At 45.2% G+C, this 23,438-nt stretch overlaps 1 protein-coding gene across 4 annotated transcripts; it reads left to right on the top strand.

Annotated features, from left to right (window-relative positions):
- The first annotated feature begins 1,533 nt into the window (after positions 1-1,533).
- LOC135912257 (uncharacterized) lies at positions 1,534-20,552 on the top strand. Of its 4 annotated transcripts, XM_065444669.1 has the most exons (6): positions 1,611-1,652; positions 8,977-9,056; positions 10,261-10,409; positions 12,246-12,362; positions 17,693-17,948; positions 20,142-20,552. In XM_065444669.1, the coding sequence occupies exons 4-6, from the start codon at positions 12,278-12,280 to the stop codon at positions 20,422-20,424; spliced, it is 624 nt and encodes a 207-aa protein (XP_065300741.1). In that variant the 5' UTR covers positions 1,611-1,652; positions 8,977-9,056; positions 10,261-10,409; positions 12,246-12,277; the 3' UTR covers positions 20,425-20,552. The 4 variants fall into 4 exon arrangements, with proteins under 4 accessions (XP_065300731.1, XP_065300749.1, XP_065300741.1 ...); XM_065444677.1 differs by lacking the exon at positions 10,261-10,409 and having other exon boundaries at positions 1,598-1,652; XM_065444683.1 differs by lacking the exon at positions 8,977-9,056 and having other exon boundaries at positions 1,627-1,652.
- Positions 20,553-23,438: the final 2,886 nt, after the last annotated feature.

Genomic DNA, 23,438 nt, shown 5'->3' with positions numbered 1-23,438 from the left:
AATACACTTGGATGCTGCAACATTTCCTCTGCATTTGCTTGACGTAGCTCGGCGCCACTAGGTGGCGGCACCAATACGCCGGCTCAAATTTACGCCTCCGCTAAACCGGTAACTCGCTCACGTATAATGGTAAACTAGCCACGCTAAAGCTTCCATAATACTTCCTAATACTTCCATCTCTTTTGGATTGGAGCGTTTTTGAAAAGTGGACGTCCCCTGCGGGTCTTGCTGGATGACTATCGCGGCATTCGTTTACGATGTGCTCAGTCTTTCCCAGAGTTTGTCGGCAGCAGACATGTTTTTCATCATGCTGCAGATGTTACTGTCCGAACGATTTTGTCTTTGGGTAGTCAGCTAGAAGCTAAAATAGCGAGGCACTGCATTTGTTTCATCGTACACATTTTCGCTCCTCAATGATGTACTACCATACCTGTAAGTTTTTTTCGTTTCCATTTCTTTTTTGCATAATATATACCTTCTCCATTCCTTTTTCTTTGTGATTAGTACTGGATGCCTATTCGCGCTTTCAATTAACCTGTACTTCATTGCCAACTTCCATGTCCTCTTTCTCCGTTCCGTGCCCATGCTTTCGCGGTACAGGTATGTGTGTACTTTAGTCGTCCGTTTTTGTTATTCACGTTCTCGTATCCTCCTTCAAAGCGTATTTTGCTCGGCGCTTCTCCGTCTTAAAAGAACCTCTAACACACGTCGCCCTGCACTGCCTCGCTTGTAGTTCACCGTGTGCCCCCGCTTGCCGATCGGGCCTCTGACACTTGCTTAACTTCGAACCCCGGCATTGCCTCTAACTTTAAGCACAAAATAATATCTGGTAACATTAGCACTAGCACCTTCAATCCCTTTACAATTTCTTCGCACCCCCTCATATGCATTTTGGGCACTAATTGATGTTTCATTATTGCTACGTCACACTTCCCTTTCACCCTCAGATTATCTCAGTGGTTGTACAAGTAAGTGTTTCCTTCGGTTCTATCTACACATAGACTTTTATACTGCTTGGCTATGGGTGTGGGGGAGGGGCGAGGCTCCGATGAGAAGTGCAGTGCGCCACCCCTCGACTGACTAGGACACTGCGCTTCAATGGCGCTTAGCTTACCGGCAATTCGCATACAATGGGCAGTTGCTGTCGAAACACGCCCTCGCTTCAGCGTACTTGAGTTTGGGCCAGGAGCATTTGGTCACTAAGCCTTTGCCCAGGAGCACCTGGGGTGTTTCATTGCAACAAAGTTCAGGTCAAAGGTGGCACTGCCGCCCAGTGTCTTGAGATGAATACCGAGCGGAGAAACAGTGTGGGTACGGGCATGAGATGGTGCGTTATGCGGCTTAATTTGACGAGTTGTCGAAGTCGTATGGCAGCATGCGGCAAGCAGGCCACATCTTGGCCAGGCCTTGGCATAAAGCGCCTGGGCAAGATACGGCCCCCGCTTCGCAAACTTCCCGTTACGCCCCTTCCTGTGTTTTAATTTGGAACGAGATTAACCGTAGAAAGAACGTGAGTTCCATGACACTCTCAAGGACAGAAGAGTACGGCCTGCGGCCGGATGTGACGGTGATCGCGTATGCCTTAAATGTACCGCCGCTACGATGCCGCCTTCTTCAGCTGAGCAACGACGACGCGTCCACATCCACTTCAGGTACGCTGCCTGAATGCATTCTTGCCTTTACAGCTGCCTTCGCTTAGTAGCTAGCCTATCTAGCTGTTTCACAACTCAATTCTGACGCGGAGTGCAGCCTAACTGCGTACGTAAGGCTGAGAGCCCGTCACAACTTTTAATGATTACGATAACACATTCAAATATATCTGAAATAATCCGTGAGTCATGTATTACTATGCTACGCGTGCTACGTGATTTCTATTGCTATTTCGGGAGATTAAAAAAAAAGTATGTGGCAAGCACACAGTAAAAATTATTGTACCCTTAAGGGTAACTCGTTTGTCCCATGGCTAACGCGTACCTTAAGATCTTACTTAAGGTGTAAGAGTCGAGTTGTTGACAGGAAGAAATACCAGTGTTCATGCGTGGCAGCTTTTTGTGGCAAGTGAACATGATTATCCCTGCGACAGACGGCACGAACACTGCACGGAATAAACTTTAAAGCTTATCAGTGTCAAACTATCGCGTCGGATATTGCGGTGCGCCCCAGCCGGTCGGAACTAATACACGCGCTTCTACTGCGGGTATTAAAGCCTTAAGAGGAAGCTTCCGCTCAGGAGTTGCCATATAGTTATATGGGGCAGGAGAAATTGTTTTTCGCAGCAACCATTGCACTGAACTTGATAACGTCTAAACCAAAGGTTGATATATCTCAAATAAAAAGTTAAAAGCACCGAATTTTTTATTTAGGCTGTCGATTTTTCGGCAAAGCTTGTTTAAAATCGCAAAAGTAAGAAAAAACTAAACGATGAAGATTACAACTATTAACTCAACAATAAAAAAATGACATCACTCAATTGCACATCTGAAGCGGACAGAAATGACGTGACAAACATGGTTCTCAATCATACCACTAATATGTGAGTGCGACTTTTGCACAACCCTTGTAAACCGTGTAAGTATCTTGCGGCACATACGAATTAATACATCAAATTTGTGGGCTCAGGATGTTCCAAAGGATGTAATTGACAGAACTGCGATATCTGTATTTTATATACAGTTACGGATTTGTAAACTTTGTGCTTCTATATTTTAAAACTTAGCGATTTTCGGCAAGCTTCTTTAAAATTCAGACCTAAATGAAAGTTTCGGTTGCAACAGTCATTATAATATAACCTACCCCTCGAATGCAACAAACCTAATTTAAATCGCTGCAGAGGTGATGCGAGAAAAATATTTCTGCGTTATACATGTATCTGGATAGGCGACATAGGGGTTGAGTTCGAGCTCGAACTTCTTCTTAAGGCCAAGGGTATTGGCCATGGGACAAAGCTGCGCACTAATGTGTGTGCCGTCAATTTTTAAACAAGCTTTTCCAACTACATGAAAACAAATAAAGCGCAGGCACAACCAAATTTTGTTCAGGAAATTATTGGACTTATATACCGCAAGGAAATAAATGGAAAGCACCAGTAGAAACCATACAAAAGCCCCGGACAGGCTACGATAATGACAAACTGCTCAATCGAATATAAATATTCACGGCTGACCTCAGCGCGCGAGGTGTTTGTGCCGTTCGTCACGTGTACTAAATGGCAAAAAGGTGTCGCACGAAATCTTCATATCCTTTTTTGACGGATTTGTTCAGAGAAATATGCATGCATATTTTAATCTAGGAGCATGCAGCACGTGAATGTCCGAAAAAAACTTGGCTGCCAATCAACACTTCTAAGCATCTTTTCTGAGTGTTTAGACATTGCTCGATCTGTTTTCACCGTTTCCACTAGCCACAACTCTCCCATTTGTGGAAATCTTACAACCAAGGTTTTAAAGGCGAAAGCCTTAAATGGTCGTGCCAATGAATAAAACCTAAAAAAAACGCGGCATCTATTTGTGTGGTACAAGATATCATCATCAGCAATGGGTCATACCCCCGTAAACAAGCAAAATAATGCAATAGCTCATAGCCACTTAAGGTAGTGGCTAGAAGGGCTCAGCAAAGTGAAACGAACAGTGCCTAAATTCATTGCAATCACCCCTACAAGGCACAGAACAGCATAGTTTCAATAAAGAACAAGCTCGAAACAGCAAACATCAGAACCATCAATAAAGCTTTGCACACCCCCCTCGGCTACGGCCGAGGATGCTCGCCAAGCAAGGAACGTGCTGCGACGTGCAAGGCGGCGGGAGCCCGGCGTTCGACCGCGAGCCACGTGAAGAGAAGCATCGTTCGCGCGTCTGGCCCAGCCACACGAGTGCGCGAAGCCGCAGCTAACCGTCGAAAACGAGCTGAAGGTGCCGAACTGCGAAAGCAGCAACGCGACGATGCGAGACGGCAACGCATCGAGGAGAGCTTGCAGACGACTTGTCACACGTGTACTTCGCAGGGCGGCTTGTTGCATCTTGCAGGAAATCTGATCCCTCCGATCACGTAACCTAATGCATTACCAGGTGCGCAGCAGGCTTTCGCCTCCGCGTGTTGCAGGAGTGTAGCATGCTTCGGAACATTAATTTTTTTCATTCTCTCGCGATTTGGCTGCGCTAATACCGCTCGTGCTCAAAAAATGCCCCTTGCGTACGAATCGCGCGCAGCTTAGAAATTGGCCGTGACGCAAGCCGTTCATCATTGTACGAAGTCAGAAAGCGTCCGTGCTAACACCCGTAGATCGCCTCAAGCTGTATTATTAGACGGCTCCAATAACACAAGCCTACGATCACACAGTGTACGCTTGGGACGCTTGCTCATCTTGTAGCCAGCATTTCTTTTCTTCATTATATATAACTGTTTGGCACAGCTTTGTTTCAGATATTAACTAAATTATGGGTTTTTACGTGCCAAAACCACTTTCTGATTATGAGGCACGCCGTAGTGGAGGACTCCGGAAGATTCGGCCACCTGGCGCTCTTTACCGTGCACCTAAATCTAAGCACACGGGTGTTTTCGCACTTCGCCCCCATCGAAATGCGGCCGCCGTGGCCGGGATTCGATCCCGCGACCTCGTGCTTAGCAGCCCAACACCATAGCCACTGAGCAACCACGGCGGGTAATTGACAACCAATGCAAATGGCTTATGTAAGCAATCACGGCTTTAACGGTAATCACGGTAATCATGGTTTAACTGTGTATACAAATACCCGCTTCGTAATTTAATAGGAAGAAGAAACATTGCGTTGAGAGTGAGTCATTTGTAGACAGAAAAGAAGGGTAATGACGGCGCATACAACAGATTGTTGGAAAATAGCTTCTGTGCAGAATTAGCTATGTGATTATCCCAGGAAAATGTTTCTGAGCAAACATCTCCTAAAGACCCCAAAAACTGCAAATTCTACTTATTCGCTAATGCTAACCAGCACATATTCCACAAGTTTTATACAGCTTCAAAGAAAAGTATCGGCAATATTGCTGTCATTTCTACATATAGCATACTTTTAGGACTGGTAGTTTAATTTTAAACTATCCATTGCAGATATTCATTGCATAGCGCATCTAAAAAACCACCTTGAGAATGTCAGGTCGCTCGTATAGTTATTTTTGCTTGGGAGAAAGTTGTCACAAGTTCACAGCAAAATGCATGACAATATTTATCAATTGACGGGGCTTGCAACTGTGGCGCTTACTCAATGTCTCAAAACGGTGTAATCTCCTCTGCAAGCACAACACTAAACTTGAGTCAGAGTAAACTGCTTGCTCCTTGTTAATCAGCCTCAGCTTCATATAGCAGGGACCAAAAAAGCAGCGACACTGTACATGTATGTCTGCATATATCATTAAGTTTCTATAAGCGCACAACAAAATGCATGGCAACATTTACCATCCAGCGGAACCTCCAATGGTGATGCTTCTTCAGCGTTTGCAAATGTGAGAGTGTCCTCTGCAAGCACAATGTACTTCAGTTACAGTAAAACGATGGCTCCTTGTTGGTGAGCCTCAGCTTCGTATAGCGGGAACCGAAAAAATCAGCGGCGTTCTGCCTGTTCGACTGCCCATACTCGCCTGCACCACTTGAACCAGTTAAAAAGGTCTTGCAGCCTGCTTTTTCAGCCGTGCAGCAATGGCAACCTTTGAGGTACGCCTTTAATTTCGAAAGGCGCGGGTCTGGCTCATGACTTTGCTACATTACTGCCTACAGACGGTGCCAACCTGCTGCGGACGTGCAGGTGTGAAGCAGCAGCGCAGCTAGTGAAACCCTGCTTACGTATGCCTACTGTGTCTGGGCAACGCGGAGTGTGTTCACACCTCAGAAGCTCACCATAATTCCGGTTCGGGATCTCTAAATCTAAGACGGACAGTGCATTTTAGGCGGACAAAACGAAACGCCTGCACCGTGTCTGCACCTTGGCATTCGTTTCAAGTGTCGCGTCGTGCCAGCATGCCTGAAACTGAGCTGCACAATTTCTGAACTCCTCATGCCTTGCCGTGAACTGGTTCAATGGGGCACAGGCGGATCAAACGAACCTTTTATGAGCTAAAGGTAGCACAAATAGTCTGGTAAGGGCAATTGCTTGCGCATTTTCATAAAAAAAAAACCTCTCGTAAAGGGCCCCCGACCAGACGCCATTGGCATTCATTTTTGTACCCATAATGCTGCAGCGCACCTCGTGGCAGTGCCTTACTGTAAGCATTTTTCGGAATTGGTTCAGCACGGTCTGCCTCATTATTTCAAAAGCATCGAATCTTGACTCTCACAAACATTCGATGTAAAAAATTAGCGTTAGTTATATACAGTCAAATAAAGCGGAATTCATCATTCTTAGAAAAATACGTCCATAAAGAACACCCGTACAACCTCCCGCATACCATTTATAACAAAGAGAAGATTCGCACTAACTGTGGTTTACAAAAATTATCATACCAAATTCCTGACTTCTTGAATAGACACAAAACAGTTATGACCGTTGTTACAGACAGTGTCTCAGCGCAAGCATTTAAAGAGAGCATAAGCAGATACCTTCATGGCTCACAATTTTGAAATGTTTTTCGTTTTTTCTCTTGGGGTGATATGTGAGCACGAAATGTCGATTTCAGCTGTGAGTTTTGTTTTTTATTGTTCCTGCTTCATTGTTTTGGTCGGTTTTCATGTACTTCATGACACAAATGTCATTCGATCATAGTTGCGTATTTCTCGCGATACAGAATAGTCTTGCTTCAAAGGATTTCGTTTTGATGCATTGTTGCCAGTGCTTTCCACTGATTTATGTTGAAAGTTTTGTCGATAAGCAATGTAGCAATTATTACGGCGATGTTGGGTCAGATGTTTCGGGTGTGGGGGGAGGGGGCTGACACTCTGTCAGGCATTATATGCCTTTATGTCTGCCCCATAGGCAACCGTTTCTGACGCCTAAATAATATACTTTGATTTTGACTTTGTTTAGAGCCTCCTTGAAAGAGCCTCCTTTAGAGTCTCCAATTGAAATGACACATCGCCACGCTTCCAGGAGGCGTGCTTCACTGCCAACGTAGATGCTTTCTCGTACTGCCTCCACTAGCGACCGCAAGCGCCTTTTTTTCCCCTCCTTCTCCCAAACCGGAGCCAAGGGACCGCGTCACGCTTACGTCCCGACTCGCGCTTCCTTTCTTTTCCTCTTTTTGCTGCACTCCCAGTGGCGCCACTGGGCATACTGCATTGAATGATTTACCTAGGTCACATGTCATAATCTGTGACGTTACAGGCAGTGTGCGGAATTCGTGCACGTAATCGTGACTCCAACGCGGCCCCTCCCTCGAGAGGGAGCTTTCAAATGTTTTTCGAATTTCAAGCGTTTTGTGCTCCTCGCAGTCGCTTGATACTTTGCAGACATGATTGCCACCGCGTGATATATATGTGACGCGCTTGTTTGTTTGGAATGGCCAACAGGGGTGAGAGGCGCTTTAGAAATTGAATCAGTTAATAAACTGTTCCTCCCCATTCCATGTTTCTAGCCCTACAGCATTTCGCGTGCTGCTTGAGCAATCCTTTTATTTAATGGCTTAAGTATTACTATTGGCCGCATATTTCATTGAACAGATCACTGCAGGGTAGATGGAACTACTCAGCTGAACACAATCTAGTGTATTGAGTCACTAAAAATACAGAAAAGGAAACAATTGCGCTGCTTGTGTCTTATGTAGGAGAGAGCACAGAGCCTATGCCAATCGTTAAGCAGAAAAAAGAAATAAAAATGCTAATCCACCATTTGACCAGCAATACTACTTTCCTGTTTGAGAGATCTGTGTTCCCTGCTGAAACGTTATTTCGACAGTATATAGTTGTGTACATTCAGATACAAGAACACCGCAGAAAAGGTTTATAAACATTTGTTGAAATAAATAATGTCAGCAAGCACTATTCTCATCTGAACTAGAAGCAGTTATTTGATGGCACTTTGCACCTGCAGGATCCGTCTTGAAGTTGTGTTTAACAGAAGATGTATGACTGCTATCAACTTCCTTAAATATTAAAAAATGTAGAAAAGTTGTCCCACGAAATAGAATCACATGCGATGCCGCTGGCATCCAAGCAGATTTAGCCCACGCTCAGGCACTCTATGTATCTTGCATTCTTATGCTATGTTCAGACTACGTTCGTAAGGCGCCGATTTTTCGTAACATGCGTAAGCGGAAGCGCAACAAGCGTATGCGTCTAGTTCAGACTGCGAACGTAAAGATACCAACGTGCGCAATTCACGCGAAAATCGTGGGTGAGAGTGTTAAAGGGTCGTCAACATTTACGACTGTGATATTACGACCATTGCGACACAGCCAATGACCGATAACTTTCGGTTTTCAACAACCGGTGACGACACTTCCGTCCTCCCGTCTGCAGACAGCTCCGGGCGCGTGAAGTGCCATTCCACCATTTCGTGCGCACAATTAGGTTGGCTGTGTTCGTGAAAGTTTGTGCTGTGCGCCTTGCGAGACTCTTTTCAGTTCATGTCGTTTATCCGCTGAGAAAATCGATGGCCGCAGGTGCGTGCTCCGAACTTCGATGAGTGGTCTCACTAGGTTTTCAAGGAAGCGGAACTGCGGGGGCGACATGCACATGAAGTTATGAAACATCGCAGCGTCACCAACTCGGAGCTTGGCGAAAAGGTTGTGAAAATCGCCGTCCACGGCCCTATCGAGAAATACTTGCCGCACCCAAACCCTTCTGCGTCGCCTTTGTCGTCTTTGGGCGATTGAATACATGACTATAAGTTTGTTTTGAGCGTGAATTTCTTCGATCTCGGCCAGCGCTCGCATGTTGACAGGAGTCATATTAGACCGCTGGTGACATCGATTCTGCAGCTCCATATTTGATTGGCCTGTTGTAAAAGCCGTAATTTATGCAGCAGTAAATGTGAACAAAGGTGCCGGATTAACTGCCGTAACGTTTTTTTTTTACAGCCGTTACGTTCGATACGCCGAGAGAGCTGTTACGCGCGTTACGACCGTAGTGTGAACATAGCTTCAACTTCGCTGAAAAGGTAAGTGCACAAAGTTCGACGGGCGGCCTGTGGTGAGATGAAGTTAGTTGTTGAAATATTTGGCGTAAACGTACCCCTTTATTTCTCCTGGGATAAGACGAGCGCCGCAGATTCTGGTGTTCTCACTCGGTTGCCACGCTGAGCCATCGGGGTTGGCTCGCTTTACGGCTCGCATCAACGCTGCTATCCTCATCAGATTCCTCTCGTCGAACGGAAACCGGAATAAACTCCTCCTCCGTTTGCCACTGAAGCAATATGAGCACTCATACGCGGCACAACTAGCCGGTGTTTTCACAAAAATATTACGATCACAACGATCACTAAACGCCGTCTCAAGGCGCACTAGGCCAGCGTCGGTTGTTCGTCTGCTTTTTGCATATGACCCGGTAGAGGACCCTCGTGACAGTGGCGTTCACGCATGCGGAGGAGTATTTTTCGCAAATTGTCCCGTACGTTACGGTACGCATTGCAATTTAAAAATTGCAGCCGGACAGTTCGCAAAGGTGCATCCCCTCGGAACAAGTTCTCAGGACCAGTTTCGAGATGTTAGGTCTCGAAATTTCCTGTGAAGAAAGTCATTGGCGGTCCAGTTACTTCTGCGCTTCAATGCATGAAACGCATTTCGTGGAAAAAGTACAATGAAAGTGCTTTTTTATCACATGTTTGATGTCGCATATCGCTAAAATTGTGTGATCCACAGAAGTTTTTTTTTTTCAATTGAATATGCCTTGTACTCTGAGCAGCTACAATTTGTATAGTGTAATATTCATCGCAGGGTAATTAGTTATGTAGCTAATTAGTCATTTGTGGTTATAAATTTTAATTAGGCATTTCGATTTATTGTGCAAGTAATGCCGCCCACTACGAATGTCACAGCTCAAGGGCTAGCACTGTGCTATGTGCCACAAGCGATATTTAAAGATTGCTCAACATCTTAACAGAATCGCCTGGTGTATTGCAATCACTGCATCCAAATTGAAACTCTGCACTATCCCCAGCAACATGGTTGCAACAGCGTTTCAGATGCTTTCCGTCAAAACACCTCGACGCAGAGGTGTTTCTTGTATATGGGACACTATCGTTTTAGTATCTACATACCAATTGTGTCACCTTGGCGCAGCTATTACGGGAAATTGGCCAATAATGGGCACATGAGAACTTCGCAGACGCAGTGCGGAAGTTGTCTGCTGGTGCACATTCGCAGTGACGCACATCCGGTGACCCAAGGTGTGTGCCAGACAGCAGCCACCAGCAAGTTGTCGATTCGTGTACACATCTCCAGTGGCCTTATCGGTAGGACCTGCCGCCTGCGCACACCTAGTGGCCAAGCTAGTGAACAACTTGAGTGACTGGGTATGTGATGAGGTTAGATACGCTCTACAAACTGGGTGAATGTTCTCAAATAATGCTAATCGCACTAAAGAGGCCATTCATTCAACCACAAAGTGTGTGGTTAGTCGTGGTAGGTAGTAGAAAGAAAAGCTGGTTTAACGTAAAGTCAGGGATGAAGACACAAACGGGCGCAATGAAGAATAAACTAGCTATAGAACTGTATCGAACAGTGTAGAAGCAATACAGAATGAAAAAATTCTGCAGTAATTAAAAAAAACCTTGCTCTACTAACCTGACGAAACACTGCGCTACGAAGCACCGCTTTGGACATGGACGCAAAGAGCTAAGACAATAGAAGCACTGGAAGCGCACAGACTGTTCATTGAGAGCGACGAAAAATAGTGTATGTGGCACAGGGGTACATCATATCACACAACCAACCGACTTAATAAATCACATTATTGGATGTGTTCTACTGTTCGACCGCAGATCAGGGTGTCTGAGAGTCCGACTTAATAGCAGAACGTTGTGAAATAAAGATTCGGACATGGCGTATGAAGATGTGGAAGTAAACATTGAGCATGTCCTTGTATAATGGCACAGTATGTACCCAGTGATCACCGTGAAAGTATTTAGCCTGCCTGAGGCACTCACTTTTCAACATAGTCGGAGGAGCGCAAATGAATCTGGGGTGGACACTCGCAACAAGGGACTGGAAGACTGATTTCGAAAATAAAGACGAGACATGCATTGAAGCAAACCTATATGGAATACGGTAGTTTAACGCAAAAAATAATTGCAATATATTATACACAAGAAATGTTAAACGAAGAAGCATAGGGGTGACATGCGTCACCACCTCGTCTCAAAGGACATGCACACATCACCAGAGCCCCTCCTGGTCATGCGCCAGAGTTTCCGTCGGCCAGAGTTTGATTTCGTTTTTCTGAAAGTTGCACGAGTTGGTGTTGATTCATGCTCTTCTGAAATTGAGGGCGCACAAGCGACTAGGGGCACACGAATGCAGCACTGACTCGCGAAAGAATATAAATGTTCACACGGCTATTTTCTTGCACCAGATGCTAGCAATTAGCACATTTTTCACTTTAGGAGGATCGACATTCCAGCGTTGCCAAATAGTGTTTAGATCAAGTTCTGGTGTCTAAGTTTTAAGGAACTAAAGTGATGTGATGAGTCCGGCATTGTCGTGCTGTCAGCCTGGCAGGAGCGAGGTGGTTCGGTTAGCACCCCAGTTCAGAAAGTGGCCTGTGTGAATGCACCTTAAATCCATCTTTTTTCTCTCTTTCTGTTTTATCTCTTTCGTTATATCCGCATTTTAATCTTTTTCCTTCACCCCTCTGCAGGGTTGCTGACCAGAAACTCATCTGATTAACTACCCTGCCTTTCATTTTCTCCCTCTTCCTCTGTTGTTTCGGACTTTTTGTGTCATTCGAGAGCCTATTTAAATGACGCTACCTCACCTTCGTATCCTTTCAACACGCAGAGGCACAAATATGCAACTTTTTGCTTATAGCTCTCGAAAACTGGAATGCCGCTGACGCTTCTCTCTGTTGGTTGCTGCCAAGAAAGTGGCCACGTTCATAGCCTTCATGTGACGTCGCACATCGCATTAGGATATCTGGTGATACGTCTAGTGAAGGGAAAAACAATACGAGAACTACAGATGTAGCGCACTTTGTCTTGATCTGTTGCTTCTATAGGCACCTTGAGTTTATGTGTTTAGCTTTTCTTACACCCTACATTAAAACTTTCAATCAATGTTCATTGTTAGGATAAGCTTTATTTGAACACACTCTGTCTAGATGAATACTTACATTTCTGCGATTTTCTTTACAGACGTATCCTGACTTTTCTCTCCACCGCATAGAATGGACATATGCGTCACGATGAAGACTGTCGGAGCACTGTTGCTGCTTTCAACGCTGGTTTCTACACAGGAGGCCGCAAAATTCGGTGAGATCCTCGCCTAGCTTACGTTTCCTGCATTAAGTCTACCGCGTTTGTATAATACTGCGCGCATAGGCGCCTTCTCGTTTCGACGTTGTGGCGATGAACCGTAGTATTCTGCACGCTTGAATTTCGATAATCAGCCACACGTAAGCTATGCTATAAAACAGTCTAAATATTCTTTTCTAACATTTGGTCGTTGGTTGGCGGTTAAGCTCCATCTTACTTTTGCGTTACGAATGTCCAGCACTGGATCCATTCTTTTCCCTGACCACATCGCATAACAGTCGCTGCAGAACGGAAGTTAGTTCTGCTCTGAAATGTGCCGGTGTGCGCAAGCCTAACGCAGTGCGCCTTGGTAGAAGCCGTCACCGACATACGAGGTGTACCAGCTAACTTTAGCCAACATTGCTGAGTCCTCTTTTATTCTTGCTTTATATAAATGGCATTGGCAATAGTCTATCTATCAAAATTAAACTTTACGTGGATGACTGTATAATATATGGCGAAATTGACTCACCCCAAGTTCAAATCAGGCTAACTAGTGACGTTGGCAAAATAGTTGCATGGTGCCATCAGCGGCAAATGGCTATTAACTATGAAAAACCGTATTTATGAGAATAACACTAAGGAAAAAGCCCCTTCTCTTCCACTATTTTGCCAAGAACACTTATATCTCCGAAGTATCTCACTTTAAATATCTCGGTATACACATATGTCACAATCTTCCCTTGTCGAAACGTACTGACACTGTAATGGCCAATTGTCTTCGCAAATTGTTCACCCTCAGACGGTCGCTAAAATTCTCCACACCAGCTGTCCGCCTCCTGGCATATAATGCAATAGTTCGTCGTGCTTTAGAATATGCAATAATAATTTGGGAGCCCTACACAAAAACAAATATTGAAATATCAGAAAGAATTCAAAAGAAAGTTGCCCGATTTATCTACAATTCTTATGGCCCACCTTCTATAACAGATCTCCTTAAACGTATACTGGCTTCTCTTCAATTGCAGAACAATATCGTGCTTCCCGATTAAAACTTTTTTCAGCTAATCAATGGCCACTACCATATTGATACTTCGCACACCTTAATACCGTTAACTGGTTATGCTACTCGTCATAAACACTCCCTAGCAGTAACCCCGTTAACACCGCATAATAACTGCTTCAAATACTCTTATTTAACAAGAACAATAGTTAATTGGAATAAACTTCCTGATGAAGTCGTTACACTAAATTCTTTATCTCGTTTTCAGGCGCACCTGCATTCATGACACAACCGTACATAGTTTATTTGCTCCTTTTTTCAAGCATTCTGTCAATTTGTCATGTTCAATTCATGCGTCCGCATGATTGCTTGAACTGTATGTTTGTATGAATGTGCTTGTATGCTCCCACCCTGCTAAGAGCTTGTAAAGGATCACAGTATAGATAAATAAATAACTAAATAAATAAATAAATAAACAACGTTTGAAAATATTCTGACGCGCTATTGCAAGACGTAGTAAAATCGTCTTGTCGGCAACTCTTTGCGGAGAGTAATTTAATTTTAGAGCGCTGCTGTTCGGGGGAAATTCCACAGCTGGCTTTGTGGGGCGAATGCGTGCGACGCCGTGGTCGGTATCAAACGTCATTGAAGAGCCACAACGCAACGTGTGTTGCAGTCCAGAATTCTCGCTTTCAAATTTAGTTATAAACTATAAGAACGGGTACCTTGCGCGCGGCAACGTGTTTTTTTTTTTTTTGGGGGGGGGGGGGGGGGGCTTTGAACCGGCAGCCTGCAATTATTGTTTCTCTCTTTAATTCGTACTTCGCCCCAGCGAAACTCGGAGGAGACGGAAGCTACCCTTCTGCCGCTCGGACGCAGACTCGAACGACCTAGCTTGACGCTCCCGAGCGGCCTCCAATGCGCCATCTTCATCGCTTGCTTGCGCTTGACGTCGATGATTAGACTCTCGCATCTGCTCTGGCTGACGTTCTTCGGAGGCAAAGTCACTGGCCGCATTTCGCGCTTTATCACGTGCGCGTTGCCGTTGGTTATAGTCGAGTCTCTGCTATCGACGCCTCTCCTCGTAATCGGCTCGTTGCTCGGTCGCGCGCGCCAGTGCGGGTTCTTCCCAATTTTCCCGTTTTGTTGTACTTACAAAAATGCTGCGGTGGCCCGTTATTGCGATGCACAATGCCGTTCTTACCCACCGCGGCAGCTATCGAGCGCACATCCCCGTGTTTTCCCGCTACAATTGTAGCGCTGTTGTAATGAGGGCAGACGACAGCAGACGCAGCCGGCAGCAACGGGGGACAGCGCGGGTGCACTCCCCCACTGCGCAGGTGCGGCGCGCGGTGAAATTTCGGGTGCACCGTACTACCGTTCGTTATCTTTTTGGTTCACTTCACGGACGTTAGCCAGCCCAGGTACACACCCCCTCTCCCCCTACGAGAGCACGCATATACATACAGGTCCGTCAGGCAAAGAGCTTTTTGCTGTAAAAATGCCAGGGAGGCGACAACTCACGCCTGCATCGTTGCTAAGTCGCCTCATCGGTAGCAGTGCGCTCGATTAAAAGAGACTGCCGATAAACATTGAAGCCTGATTCGTTGTCGCTGCCGCTGCAGAAAAAGCAAAGAAAGGCCGCAGCATACGAGCATATCACAGTGCGATTGTGTTCAGTTAGTGCATTCATATTTGTAACACTGCCCTTAGTCCAAGCAAGGGTAATAATATTTTTTGAGGCACACGAAGCCGGAGCGTGTAATGTACAGATGATTATGATGATGAACAATTTTATTTAGCCCTCTTTAAAGGGAAGGGGGCAATGGAATAGAGGGTGGGGGGAGGAACTACTTGAAGTACGCCTCCTTTATCCTCTCAATCCACTCCACGATGGCCTCCTGAAGATCGGGCCTGGAGCTGCGCAAGGCAGCCTCCCACTGCTCCTCACTAGATAATAATTGCTTCAGGAAAGGGGGAAGGGGTGCTTAGGGCACTGCCACATGATGTGGTTTAAGTCTGCTTTGGGAGACGCACAGAATTTACAAGAGGGAGAAAGGTATAATGGCGGGATGAATGTGGTGGAGGAGGTAAGGGGACGGAAAGGTGCGAGTCTGCAGCTGTCGCCACAGAACTTCACACCTACGCGGGTATTTGCCCATGAGTGGCGGAAAGGTTAAGCGGTCTAATCGGTAGTGTGTGCAGATGTCGCGGTAATAAGTCGATCCCGCGCTGTAAACGGCGCCTCCTCCATGGCGAGGTCCGACACATCTGATGGCTGAGCCCGGACTGTAAATCCTCGGGCACTGGCATTAACCGCCTCGTTTCCGGCAAGGCCCGCATGCGCGGGAGTCCAGATTAATGCGATAGTTTGAGGGAAAGAATGGGCCAAGAGGAGAGAAAGGGCTGGCTTAGAGACCCCACCCGCTCCGAAGTTATGTATGGCTGCTTTGGAGTCGCTAACGATAACTGATGAATTTGGTATTGGGAGGGCCAGGTCTATGGCCGCTTCCTCCGCCTTCCCCGAGGAAGAGCCAGGAATGGAGGCGGCCGCAGCGACCTGGGCGTGAGAGTTAATGACTGATATTTCGTAATGATTTCTGTTCCCATATTCAGCGGCATCAACATAGAGCCCGTCTTTAGAGGTGGAGAATTGTTTTTGGAGAGCCTTTGCTCGCTGCCTCCTGCGCTGTTTGTGATGCACAGGGTGCATGTTTTTAGGAATAGGGGGGATGCAGACGTTCTCGTGTATGTGATGTGGAATGGTGTATTTAGTCTTGATGATTCACGGAACCTAAGATGGGCACCCCAGAATTTAAAGGACACAGCCTACCTCACCTGTATTAGGCCGATTTTAGAGTACGCATGCCCTGTATGGGACCCGATGCCGGCCAGGTCTATAGATCACCTTGAAAAATTTCAGAATAGAGCTGCGCGGTTTTTCTTAGGGCGGTGCAAGCGGACAGACAGCTGTACCGCTATGAAAACGGAATTGGGTTGGGAATCACTTTCTTTACGCAGAAAAAAACTGCGGTTGAAGTTTTTCTTTTGTATTTTTCATGGTAACACTGGAATTGCTTATAATAACTACTTTTATCAACCCAATTACATATCCAGTAGAAATGATCACCGACACAAAGTGAAAGAGTACCGTGCAAGGACAACTATGTTTTACAATTGCTTCTTTGTGATGACCATCAGAGATTGGAACCGGCTAAAAGAGACGCAAGTGTGCTGTATAGATGAAGAAGTAAGTCTGTAACCCCCTGCTGTAACGCCTTTCTAGCAAAGCGGGGCACTCACTGAATAAATAAAGAATAAAGGTGGGTGCCGGAGTGATAGAATGGGTTTGTAGAATGTGTCGACCTGTTGCGGTGTTAGAAAGTCTGCTATATTGGTATGTGAGGTGGGCTTCTGTGAGTTCAGTAAGTATGTTGAAAGTTCCAGTAAGCATTAGCCTTTCAGTGGAGGTACGTATGGGGACCCCCAGAGCGAATTTATATATTTTGCGTAAAAGAGTGTCGATCGTATCTGATTCTGATTTAAGGAAATGTAGATATGGTGTTGCGAATGTAATCTTACTGATAACGGAGGCCTGTATCAAGCGGAGAAGTTCGGCCTCCTTTAGTCCGCCATGTTTATTGGAGACTCGCCCTAGAAGGCGCAGGGTGTGATCGACTGTGGTGTGGAGTGTATGTAGGTTATATGTGTTGAGCCGGTTGCTTTGAATGTGTAAACATTCAGACTGTCCCCTCTAGTAACGGGGATGTGGTTTAGGATGAACTGTATACTAGACATGTGTTTTCTGGCCCCGCGGTGGGATGGCAGAAGTAGCTCGGAGTATTGAGGGGATCATGTCAGATTCATAGCCCCGGCATGAGCCACGACGGCGTCTGCTGCGGCCTGTAGAGTATCTTGAATCTCTCCATCGGAGCCACCAGTCGTCCAAAGAGTGATGTCATCGGCGTAGAGTGAAAAGTTGAGATCGGGAATAGACCGCAATGCTTGCGCCATCGGCATCATAGACAGATTAAAAAGAAAAGGGGACAGCACTGAGCCTTGGGGCATGCCGTAGCTACCTAAAGCGTATGAAAGGAATTGCTCTGTGCCTATGTGTATCGTCGCGGTACGGTTGGATAAGAAGGTACATATGTAGTCATATGTCTTTCCGCCAACCCCTATGAGATTAAGCTCTCGGAGGATGGCGGATTGTGAAACGTTATTGAAGGCTCCGTTGAGGTCCAGACTTTACAGAATGCACAGAAGATCACGACACAGCACGCAGGGTTTCTCGCGCGCTCACGTGTGAAAACCAGCTGAGGAATGTTCTCGCGTTGCCTTCCAGGCGAGTGCACATTCCCCGGCGTGGACCTGGAGAAAGAGGTGGACGCGTTCCTGCAGCGGCTGCCGATGTCCTACGAAATCCCGAAATCGGAAGGCGGCGAGCTGCTGCCGGGGCTGCACATTGGCAACACTACCCTGCTGGGACTGTCCACACTGGCGATGCGTGGCGCCCCGCGGCCGTTTTGCCGCAAGGGCAAGCCGATGCTCGAAGTCCCCGTGAGCACGCAGGGAGCGCTGCGTTTCGTGGCGCCGTGGAGGTACGTGCGTCGTCAAGACGTGGCCTTGCTGCCCACAGTGACAGTTCTTTTGCAAACAGCGAGGCAGTGTGCAACATTTATCCGGTTGGCTTTTGTCCAGCATATGGCCAGCACCTTAGACGATGGGAAAAGAGAGATGCCTCTCGTGCTAGTATCTACCTTGGCCCGTCGCTTCCACAGTTTCTATGTCCGCCGAGTTGATGCCTGGTGCTTTGTTGGGGATCGCTGGAGAGCGTCTATTCACGTTGATTTTGCGTTCGCTGAGATTGCTTCATTGTACGTATTTAGTCCCCAAAACAACTTCTAACCAGCCCATAATTTTTTTTCGAACGATACATTGCCTTCTGTCCGGATCAATCTTCAATGACGTCGCTTGTGAACAGGCGCGAGACTTCATAGCGAGTTCTACCAACCAGGCGATAAGGATCAACGAAGCGCTATTGCAGCGGTAGGGCCAGCAAATCTTCCATCAATGTTTGTCTTCGTGCAGGCAAGGTCGTTATTGAAGCACTCGGACCTTGGGCGACTTGCGTGCCATGGCTGCAGCCCTTGAATAGAAACTATTGATTCAGTGAGCTAGCAGAGTTAATCGGGCATCGAGGGTTCTACCTGACAAGGTGCCATTTCCCGTATTGGTGGGAGGGCCAAAACATATTCGCTCAAGAAGTGCTGGGCACAATGTCTCCGTTCATGAAAGGAAGTTTTTTTCTATATTGTCCGCTGCCATTCGTTTTAAAGCCTAAGCAGGTGCAACCGCATTTCCGGTGCGCGGTTCTAGAACTCCGACGGTGAAAATTTATCCACACTATGTTTTTTTTTTCTGGACGTAAAACCCAAGATTGTCGTATTTTTATGCCCGAGTATGCTTAATTTCGCTTCCTTGTCGGATGTATTACCCGTGGTCTATAGCGTAGACTACCGGCGTGCAATGCCATGTCTAGGAAAAGTGAAACATAGCAATATGCGAAAGGGAGGCCTGAGATTTATACTTATCAAATTCTGTATGATACTCTGATTGACAGGTTGTTTAAGACATTACTGGCTTTCAATGAGCGAAAAGCGTTGAACCGGCGGACGCAATTTACCGTCTTGTTTATGAAAAACAATTGGCTTCGATTACGATCAGGAGAAGCCAACGATTGCTATTTTTTAATAATTCTATGAAGCGTACAACTTATTAAGCCACGGAATACATTAAGGAATGGAAACGAAGAGCATTAAGGTAAATAAAGAGATAATTCGACGAAGGTAAAATTTCAAATAACCTTTACAGTCATAATAAAGCTAAGGGAGATGAAAGTAGATGAAGACATGAATTTTCGACATTGGCGACCAAACTCATAACCTTCGTATGATGAGCACGGTGCTCTACCGCATGAGCCAGGGATATTGCCTTAGCTCATTTGGTAGAACACCGTAGGAGCCATAAAAAGGTTGTGCATATGCAGAGCCTAGGTGTTACTGACACATGCCGTTGCGTTTGGCGCCTGCCAAGGTAAGTAGTCTTTCTCGTTCCCTTTATTTCGCTCTATTGAAGATATAAAGCTTATCACAAATTAAGCCACCACAACGTCTAAAGAAAAATAAATCTGCTAAATTCAAGTTTCATATGTATTATGTATTTAACAGTTTGTAGACTTAGTATTGACACAAAAATTGAGGGTTTGGACTCCTAAATAATTGGTTCCTTAAGCGAATATACTATACAGTTTACGAGGGTTCATTGGCCAATAGCCTGTTCGTATGATCCAGTATTTCACGAGGCGCACGGTTTCGTGGGCGTTCCACGTACTCTATCATGTCTACGACTGGCGCTAATACTCCCTGCACTATGTCAGAAACATGTCCACGTAAAGAGCCGGGAAACTAAACGCAGGGACAATTACAGACGATGTGTATTCCAATGTCTGTGGCAGTAAGTTGTCCTAGAATTTTATTTCGCTTTTGTTCCACTAAGCGTATGAAGTTGATAAAAAAATTTACTTATCGTACATAATAATCTTTATAGTAACAGTGTACAGTCCCTTTTCCCTTCTCCTGCATATTTGTTTTCTTGAAAGTTTGTTAGCCGTATATTGTACGGCTGTCTCTATTTGGCAAGTGTGAAAGGAGTTAAAAGCTGTTGAAATAAATATTTTAATGAAACTTGTAATAACATTTAATAAAACTGGGAAATCTTCGACGCCAACGCAGGTACTGCAGTGGTCACTCTGGCAAGGTGTCGACAACCTCTAGCTATGTTACACTCAACGTCCTATTCGAGGTGACGGAAAGCGGGCTGGTTCCGGTGGACGTGTGGCTCACCTGGCTGGAGGGAACGTACGTGTTGCTGCACGGTGCCTCGGATGCTGGCAGCATAGCGGCCGCGGTGCTCACCAAGCTGCTGCCGTCCGTCGTCAGGGACTTCTGGGTCGAAGAGGTGGCCTGGCGCTCGAGTTCCGTATTCCAAGCAATCACCGCTAAAAGGAACAACTAAAAAGCCTCAACGCATGCCCTGCTATGTTGCTTTAACATTTCCCTTTTGTAATTTGCTGACACACCTGACTCTTACGCTGCAACAGAATATAAATGCTCTTTTTTGATTAAACATCTACATGCACTCTATGTTCTACGCTGTGTGGACAACTCATTCAGCGGTCTGTACGTGTGGAAGAACTCTTTATATTCTGCGATAGCAATTACATCGACGCTTGCGCCGTCGGCGTTGGTGTTTCCATCATCGTGATGGTCCATGTAAAGTCCAAGTGCAATAAAATTTGATTTGGTTTATTTATTTATCATCATCAGCAGCAGCAGCAGTAGCAGCTTATGTTATGTCCACTGCAGGACGACGGCCTCTCCCTGCGATCTCCAATTACCCCTGTCCTGCGCCAACCGATTTCAACTAGCAGCCGCCAATTTCCTAATTTCGTCGCACCACCTAGTCTTCTGCCGTCCTCTAGTGCGCTTCCCTCCTCTTGGCACCGATTCCGTCACCCTAATGGTCCAACGGTTATCTAATCCTGCTATTACATCACCTGCCCAGCGGCATTTTTTTCTCTTAATGTCAATTATAATATCGTCTATACCCGTTTGCTCTCTGATCAAAACCACTCTTTTTCGGTCTCTTAAAGTTGTGCCTAGCATTCTTCGTTCTTCTTTGTCAGTCTCCAAGTCTTGCCTCATGTGTCAGCAGCGGTAAAATGCACTGATTGTATACCTTTCTTTTCAATGATAACGGTAAGCTTCCAATTAGGAGCTCACGATGTCTGCCGTATAAGATCCAACCCATTTTCATTCTTCTCTGAATTTCCTTCTCATGATCAGGGTTGCCTGCGCGCGCATGCGTTTCAACCGGACGAAACTCAGCTGAACTATGACGAGCTTTGGGATGAAGCGGAAGTCACGCCGGGCGGTGGTCAGACCCGCACTCGCTCGGCCGCTAAAAGAGTCGAGTGGCCGCGCTTTCCCGCGTAGAATACGTCAATCAATCAATCAATCAATCAATCAATCAATCAATCAATCAATCAATCAATCAATCAATCAATCAATCAATCAATCAATCAATCAATTATTTTTCACAAAGCATGATTACAAAAAGAAGGATATGCAGAAGAGGGCCCAAGGTCAGAAGGCCATACCGGGACCCTCTGTACATGATTTTTGGATACATATGACAAAATAAACAAAGAAATATAGAATTATTCACGCCTGCCAAAGAAACGGGTAAAAAAAAATAAACAAATATAGAAGGTTTTATACACATAAATGTACTTTGTGATGGCATAAATATTTGATAGAGAAATACAAATTCATACTAACACTGCAAATATGCATGTAAAGTTAACATCAACACTAACAGTGCATCGTTATCACGTAAAATTATTACAAAGAATTTAGAAAGAAGAAAGGAAAGAAAGAAACGAACAAGAAACCAGAGTAAACGTAATAAATAAATCATAACAGAATTACTCATTTAAAAGATGGGTCCTGAGTGTTTTTTTTTAAATACAATAAGAGACGATGATGTCTAGATGGGGTAGTGAAGTGAATTCCACATTTTAATACCGCAGAATGATGTTGTCATTTTACTGTGATTAGTAAGAGCTTTAGGCAGAAAGAAGCTATTTTTCTTAGCAAAATGAGTAGGGTTAATATTCTTCACGGAATCCAAGGAAATAAAAATTGTGTGCGTGATCTTTATTAATCAACCGATATACACGAGAGCGATATGTGCAAGCTATGCAAGTCTGTTAGAGCCACCCTACAACACATGCTGTGGGGATGTCAAATATACCAAAATAAAATGGCAGTCTCCCCAGAAAATCTACGGGCGCGCTGGTCGGCCGTGCTGTTCAGCTCAGAACTCCAAGACCAACTTTGGGCCGTCCAGCGAGCCAAGGAAGCCGCACGGGAGCAGCAGCTCCCAGTGGCCATCTAGGCGGCCCCAGGCCCGGGCCGCCCAATCGCCGGATTACAAATAAAGTTATCACATCACATCTTTATTAATCAATCTGAAAAGCATAGTAATTAAGTTGTGTTCGAATAAATCAGTAGCTGTCAGCAATTTACTCTCCATGCGTATGATTTTATTATTATCTTGACTAAAGTTAGAAATAATGCGTGGAGCTTGGTTTTGTATGTGCTGAACAGATGTTAGGTGCCACTCATACGTGTGGCCATAAGCAGCAATCCCGTAATTAATATGATTTTAAATGAATGCGTAATAAAGTGAAAGGAGAGCAGGAGTAGACAGACAAGATCTGGATTTTATGAGGGCTCGTACACCGAAACAAGTTCTTTTCTTAACTTCCGCAATATCTTTGTGAAATTTTATTTGCTGATCGAGGTAGATGCGTTAAGTGCTAGTCAAGAGAAGCTAGACGTGAAAACGGTAGTGTTCTCTGAGGGGAGCGAAAAACCATGAATCTAGTTTTGGATTTGAAGTCAAGTGATTACTACGACACCAAGTAACAATTTTAGCTAACGCACTGTTTGATTTATGAGTTAACGAAGTTAAAGATATATCTGAGTCTGAGATAGTTGTGCCATCAGCATGTAACATGCATTGTGAAGATGAAACGTGTTTCGGAAGGTCATTTATGTAGAGAATGAATAATAATGCTCCCAAAATGGAGCCCTGTGGCACCGCCTGGTTAATTGTTCTGGTGTTTGAAAACTTGCCCGATAAGTAAACTGTTAGTTTTTTGTTACTCAAGTAGTTTCTCAAAACGATTTACGCTGGACCTGTTATTCCATAGACGTGTAATTTTTTTTCAATAGCATGTCGTGATTAATTGTCTCAAAAGCTGTCGAGAAATATAAAAATACAGAACCAACGATAAGTCCTTTGTCAATAGAATTCTTAATTTAGCCTGTGAATGAGATTACCGCCAAGTCAGTCGAGCTACCTGAACGAAAACCAAATTGGGAGTTATTCAAGAGATTAAACTTTTTCAAATAATTATTCAAGCGACTAACGAATAGCTTCTCAGTTATTTTGCTAACAGA

This window comes from Dermacentor albipictus, chromosome 1 (assembly GCF_038994185.2).
Source record: "Dermacentor albipictus isolate Rhodes 1998 colony chromosome 1, USDA_Dalb.pri_finalv2, whole genome shotgun sequence".
Taxonomy (NCBI): Eukaryota; Metazoa; Arthropoda; class Arachnida; order Ixodida; family Ixodidae; genus Dermacentor; species Dermacentor albipictus.
The sequence above is the reverse complement of the archived record's forward strand: the minus strand, read 5'-3'. Positions and strand labels throughout refer to the sequence as shown.